Below are 6,532 nucleotides of genomic sequence, written 5' to 3' on the forward strand. Positions count from 1 at the left end.
AAAAATGGTAACCTGGAGTATCCTTTCTAAATGTTGGAGGAGAAAGACTGAAGGTAACGTCATGCATCAGTGAGTCAAGGGAGTAACCCCAGGAGAAAGACAGCACAGACCATAAGTGTTTGGAGAAAGCAGAAGAGTCTCAATAGAGAAAGGTGGATGCTGTCATTCCTGCCTCCTGCTCTTCAACAGCCGACTTCCCTCCACCCAGCACTCATCAATGGGAGGGCCAGTCCCAAAGCCAATCTCATTTGTGTCACCTCAGATGGTCACAGGAGGGGAGGAATTTCTCCAACAGACCATGGGATAGACAGGATATTTCTACCTGGGAGAGAAGAACCTTCAAGCAGTTCTCAAACTTCTTGATTCTCTCAGAAGGCAGAACCAGGAAAGCAACCACGAGCTTATATAGTTCCTAAAAGTTCATCCTTCATTTGTAAATGCTGGTTTTCCATTTTTTAAGTGGGTTTTGCTTTAATCACCCCCTTCTTCAACCTTCTTTAGGGGGGATGGCAAGTAATAACATCTATCACAGCACAGTTGGATGGACAGGTGTTATTAGTCACACCTACTCCCAAACTGTAAAAGGAGGTCAATGCCAGACATGCAGGCTTTACTGAGATCACTGCCAGAAGCCAAGTGGACAATGAGGGGCTGCAGAGTGTGGGGTGGCCCCCTGGTTTCCATGGGAGGTTGTGGCTGGCTTGTGTCAAAGATTCCCTGGCTCACAGGGAACTGAAACCTGATATTCCAGGATGGGCAGGATCAGTGCTGGTCCCTTGACAAGGAGCATTATTTAGCTGTAGGACCTTATCCAGGGAAATAGAGTGGGGAGAGGAATGTGCAGAAAGGCTGTCTGAGGCCATCTCAGTCTTACCAGATGTCACAGCAGCACCTGACATTGAGCTTTAATATTATTTCTCACACTATTTTCTTCATTAACAAAAAGCTCAGTCACAGGCCAGTTCATTGTCACAGATACACATGCTTGGATAGAATACAGTGTATCTTCATATCTGCTATGCAAATTTATTAGGTTTTAATGAATAATGGACAAATTCTGGATGAAAATATTATCAAATTTTATCTTCTCCAAGTGACATTCAATCTGGTTGAAAGACACATATTGAGACTGGTAAGAAATCCAGGTTCAGTTGATTGTGCATGGGTTGGGAGAGAGCTCCCCACTCTGTTTACAGCACAAAGCACTTGCCCCACTCCCTGGACACTCAGAGATGGAGGCTCCATATCATACATGCCACGCTGAGTCACGGGGCATCTTCCTCGGGCTTCCAGAATCAAAGAGCTCCATCTTCCCTGGCAAGACATGGTCATTTGTGTCCATGACCTTTCCACCCAAAGGCACTGTCACAGGGCCAGAGGCCCTCCAGGCCCACAATCCATAGTGCAGAAACCCCCACCAGGCCCTTCAACTCAGGGGGAGCCTACAGCCAAGAAAACGGGACATTTATTCCACCTTATTGATATCCCAACATACCACCTTTCCATGATTCAGTTCAGGCATTGTGTGTAGGCATAAGGATTTATCACTTTGTTTCAGAAACTTGATTGTTCTGTAAGGTAATAAGATGATTCAGATTTCCATGAAATCATCCTCTTGTTTTGTTGCCTGTCTTTCTGTGTTAGGATCTCTGGGTTTTTGTTTTGTTTTGTTTTGCTTAATTATTTTATTGCTGTTCAATTACAGTTGTCTGCATTTTCCCCCCACCCAGCCAAACCCATTTCTGTCCCTTTGCTTCCACCCTCCCCCTTGGTTTTGTTCATGTGTCCTTTATAGTAGTGCTTGAAAACCCTTCCCCCCACTGTCCCCTCCCCTGTCCCCTCTGGCTATGTTCTTAATTTCAATGTCTCTGGTTATATTTTGTTTGCTTTTTTTCTTTTTGTTTTGGATCTCTGATTTTATTGGAAAAAGCTTCTCCAGTCTGGTCACACAGGCCCCTCCTTCTGAACTTCACAGCAGACCAAGACTTCCGCTTCTGACACCTCCACTCCATGCTGCCCCTTCACAGCTCCCAGAAACACATGAGAGTCCCTGCAGGCTCACACAAAGACCATGAGTCCTAGATTCCCACAGTGCTTGTCGTCAGGGGCCCATGGGAATGTGGACCTTATTTCACCTTCTAGGAGGAAAACTCAGACAAATGCAATATCTGCCAGGATGGAGGAAAGCTCTTCTACTGTGAAAATTGTCAGAGCTTCTTTCATGGGGACTGTCACCTCCCACCTGTGGACACAAAGAGGTTTGTGAGATGCAGCCCCCTGTCTCCTTTTAGAGACCAATCCTCCCGCCATGCACACTCCCCCTGTGAGGTTCCTCCTTGTTTCCTGATGGGGACAGAGTGGGGCTGGAGGTACAGGGTCCAGCAGTATGATCCTGGGAGCTGTTGAAACAAGCAGGGCAACAAGAGGGTATTGTTCTCTTCTCTCCTTGGGGAGCAGGGACTAGGGACTGGGTCCTTTGCCAACACACTGCTACTGTCCTTTCCAGAACTTTCCCAGCACAGACACCTTTTCATGGGAGTGGTAGTGCCAATTGTTTGTATTCTGGGCTTATTCAGAAAAGGAGGAAAACATGCCTGGTTTCCTCATTTCACTACATTCCAACTGGATGATGAAGGCCTAAGGTCCCCATGGGTTAAGGTCCAGTCTCTGGTGCTCAGGTTGATGGTCAGGGCTCCCTGTGCTCCCAGCAGCTCAGACAAAAATAGGAGAAAGCCCACTACCCACCCTGACTCAGCCTTCCACCCACTCATGCTCTATGGTTACCCTCTATGGGTATCACATGAGAATTCTGGGTACCCCTGAAGATGTCCCCTTCACCCCCAGTCTGTGCCTACTGGCTGTTCCTTAAAGAGAACAGTGGCAGCTGTAGTGATGGTGGTGCTTTCTGGGCTTTGCCCTTTCTCACTTATATCTGACATCTCAGGAATGGTTGGAATTGTACCTTCTGCACAGTAGAAAATTCTTCACAAAGTCTGCAGTTTTATACGGAATCTGAGGTCCTGGTGAAGCAGATGGATCCTGGGAGGAAGGTGGTGAGTTGAGTGTGACCCCAAGCCTTTTCTGTTGTGCTCACATGTAAGAAGTCAGTCAGTCACAGGATGAGGGGGAGGGTGTCAAACGATGCCTCCTCTTCTGAATGTGTCTGAGCCACACTGAAAACTCACCAGAAACTATATGCAGGAAAAAAAAATAGTCATTACCTGTTAGTGTCCAAGAGCAATACCAGTGTGGGGAAACTTCCAGAAGACTGATTGGGCTTGCGTCTCTCAGGGCATGCCTCTGGGCGCATTCTCTCCAAGCTGTTTTTCATTCACTGCTGCCTTCTTTTGCAGAAATGTGAGTTCCTGCTCTTAAAGGTCTATCACCATTTAGAGAGCAACATTTTCCCAAATATTCCACATGGAAATTATGTGAGTAACAACAAAGAAACATCAATACAGACCACCATGATAGTACCTGACCTTGACACGGGCACTTGTGGGATTTATGCTCTGAAGCCGCTGGGAGGGAGAGCATGAGCTACTTTATTGTCACCTTGGATTTCTGCTGGATTGGATGGGAATCCACAGAAGGCATTGAACTCTGTCAAAACTCTCCATTTGATTGCTATTGATATATTTTTCACCAGGTTACAAAGGCTTCTCAATACCTAGGGAAACTTAGGAAGTTGGACATAATCAAGAAGAAACTAATCAAGGACAATTACTGCAAAGTGCAAGATTTTCTGGAGGCCATGAACAAATTTTTTCAGGACCCCAGGGTAAGTGGCTCCCATGCATTCATTGCATTTTCTTTCCATGAGTCTCTCTGCTCTCATTTCCTGGTGCTGGGGATCTTTTAGAGTTTCCCTCAGATTTTAGAATCAGCCAGTATGAGCAAGAGTTCAGGAAGTGAGTGGGCTTTTACATTAAGGATTTCAGCTCACCAAGGAGAGGAACTATGAGTGAGAAGGTGTGCCTGCTTCCAGAACCCCTTGAGAGCTTCAGTAAAGGCAACAGGTGCCCTTTGAAAACAATCACATCCTTCTCCCTCCACACCTACAAAGGGGACTGTATCCTGAAGTCACATTATTCCTCTTACCTCTCCCCATTTATACTTAATGAGACCTCTCAGAAGTCCCAAAATGCAGAGTCTTTTGCAAGTTATTCCCCATATAGCTAACCAGGGTGACTAAAGGGGAATAGAAGTGTCAACATGAAAGGAAAATCACTGGTTGTACTTAGACATCTGTGATGTTTGATTGTTTCTGAGATCTTAGGTTACTTTTCTAACTCTCACTGAAAGAGACAACCCAAACATAAGGAGTAAGAGCCCTCAAGAGTAGTAATGATTTCCCATTTCTGTCTGGTCATCAAGAAGTAATCATGCTGTTAGGAAACAAGTTACTCTTAGCTGTGTGTGTTTTTAAACTTAACCTGGTTAAGAGTTCTGATCATTGTCAATTGCAAGATGTCTAATGACAATGTAAATGAGTATCATTATTTTTGTCTGCTTTTTCTTGTAGCGTGAGAAATTACACTTAAACCAGGAAGAATTTATGGAGAATTTCAAAAAGGTCTTCGCTATTTGGGAAACAAATTAGAACAGTGCACTGGTGCAGTGCATGCTGTTGGCACCCTGAAACATCACACTGCTTTCTGGCACATTTCTTATCCCCCTGCTGCTATGAGGTTGGCTGCTGATGCCACCTCTCCCCAATGTATTGCTTTGGGCCAAATGGAGCCAGATTCACCTGAATGTTATATCTCTGTGGCCTAGGGGGTGGTTCCCACCCCAAGGTTGAACCAACTATGTTCAGTGACTCCATGTCCTCCAGGGACCGAGGCTACAACTGTTGTCCAGCTATGACCATATCCTTGCTTAGCTTTCTCCTCCATGGTATCCTGCATCCCTTATACTCCTCCTTCTGAGAGAATCCTCACAATAAATCACGTATTCAAGACACTTTATCTCAGGCTTTTCTTTTTGGAGCCCACCTTAACATAATGGTTTTAGCAAGCCAACCCTTAGGCATAGAGTACTGAGTTGCGACACTGTTTAGCCAGAAGATTCCAGGCAGAATGTAGATAGTACCTGGGGTGCTCAAGCAGTGTGGTTCCAAAAACATTCACCTTCAGAAACTGAATGTGATAAAGGGGAAGATGTATACTACCTGATACAATTGTCTAGCATTCACAAAAGGAGAAATAGTAACCATAAGAACTGTATAATTTGATGGCTATTTCTAAACACCACTAATGACTTAAATATTGAGTACATGACAGGCCTAAATATATTTATCATTACCTACAGCTAGAAAACAGGCAGTAAGGAAGGCCTAGTATAGCCCCTAAGTTTAAGAATGATAGAACTTCACTGAAGACTGAATTCTAAGCTCAGTGTGGCCTCTTGAGTCAGAGTCAAGGACCTGATAAAGAAAACATGAGGCCCTGAAATTCAGAATGTGGTTTTCTAGGTAGATGCACCTGAACTCTGAACTATAGATCCCTCTTATCCCACAGACTTGCAAAATGGTCCCTTGTCCCTCTTGGTAGAGAACCCTGTCTTACCTCCCATTTAAGACTATACACTGTTCTCTCAGCATAACAAAACTAGGAATATAAGAGATAAGACTGCTAGCTGAACAATTCAGCAGAGCTGCAGGACTAGGAGATTTGTGTGGGCCTGGATCCTGGAAAAGCAATGTTACAAGGTACCACTGATGGGCAGTGGAGGCTACTGATACAGGTACACTCTCCTGGGCCACAGAGATTAATTAGCCTGACCAGTTCCAAAGGCAATGATTCTTGGTGATTCTTAGTGGCTGCTATAAAGCACAGTGCACACTAGATACAGTGAAAGAAGAAATACTAGATTTGCCAGGGCCAACAAAATGGAGTTGGGGCACTCAAAACCCTTAGGAAGATGGCAGGGCTCTACTCTCTGCAACTGAAAACCCCATCCTTCAGGTGACTGTGTCCTCAGGAGGCCTCAGAAACACCACCTTAGTGAGCATAAGGAATGCACTCTTAATAGGGCACCTGCATCCTTAAGATGCTCAGGTGGGACTGTCCTCTGTAGGCTGGAATAATGTAGGAATCATGTACAGAGCTGGATTCCCTCAGAGCAAAGGAAATGATAGGATTCCAGAGTAATTTAAGCTATGTGGCAGTACTAACTTATCAGAGAAAGATGAGTAATCTCCGTAATGAGCAGCAAGCTTAGAATGACAACCAGGGACCATGACCCATAGATGTCTAAGGAAATAGCTCACAGAAGATGGTATTCTCACAGGCAAGACAGAGCAGCCAATAGGATATTGCTTCATATATTTCACAAAAATATATTTTTAAAAGATGGTCAGATGGTTCAGGTGCTACCTGAAAGAAAAGACAACATTCCTTGCCTCCTTTCCAGACCTCAGCCAATCCTTGCTCCAGAAGCTATTGTTGGAAATGAGGGCAGTTTTTATCAGAAAGGAGGATGCAAATGTACACAGTAGTAATTCCCTGAGTTCTTCACCAAAGGGGCC

The 6,532-nt window shown here is 44.8% G+C and overlaps 1 protein-coding gene across 1 annotated transcript; it reads left to right on the top strand.

Moving 5' to 3' along the window:
• Positions 1 to 1,906: 1,906 nt before the first annotated feature.
• LOC123815469 (nuclear body protein SP140-like protein) lies at positions 1,907 to 4,963 on the top strand. The gene is made up of 5 exons (XM_045833737.1): positions 1,907 to 2,258; positions 2,945 to 3,053; positions 3,354 to 3,431; positions 3,650 to 3,781; positions 4,526 to 4,963. The coding sequence occupies exons 2-5, from the start codon at positions 3,033 to 3,035 to the stop codon at positions 4,601 to 4,603; spliced, it is 309 nt and encodes a 102-aa protein (XP_045689693.1). The 5' UTR covers positions 1,907 to 2,258; positions 2,945 to 3,032; the 3' UTR covers positions 4,604 to 4,963.
• Positions 4,964 to 6,532: the final 1,569 nt, after the last annotated feature.

This window comes from Phyllostomus hastatus, unplaced genomic scaffold (assembly GCF_019186645.2).
Source record: "Phyllostomus hastatus isolate PE091 unplaced genomic scaffold, TTU_PhHast_1.1 phas_contig_1714, whole genome shotgun sequence".
NCBI classification, from domain to species: Eukaryota; Metazoa; Chordata; class Mammalia; order Chiroptera; family Phyllostomidae; genus Phyllostomus; species Phyllostomus hastatus.

Coding starts and splice junctions, on each gene's coding strand:
- LOC123815469 (XM_045833737.1), top strand. CDS start 3,033: ATGGATCCTGGGAGGAAGGTG. Junction 3,054..3,353: donor TGGATCCTGGGAGGAAGGTG/GTGAGTTGAGTG, acceptor CTTCTTTTGCAG/AAATGTGAGTTCCTGCTCTT. Junction 3,432..3,649: donor ATATTCCACATGGAAATTAT/GTGAGTAACAAC, acceptor ATTTTTCACCAG/GTTACAAAGGCTTCTCAATA.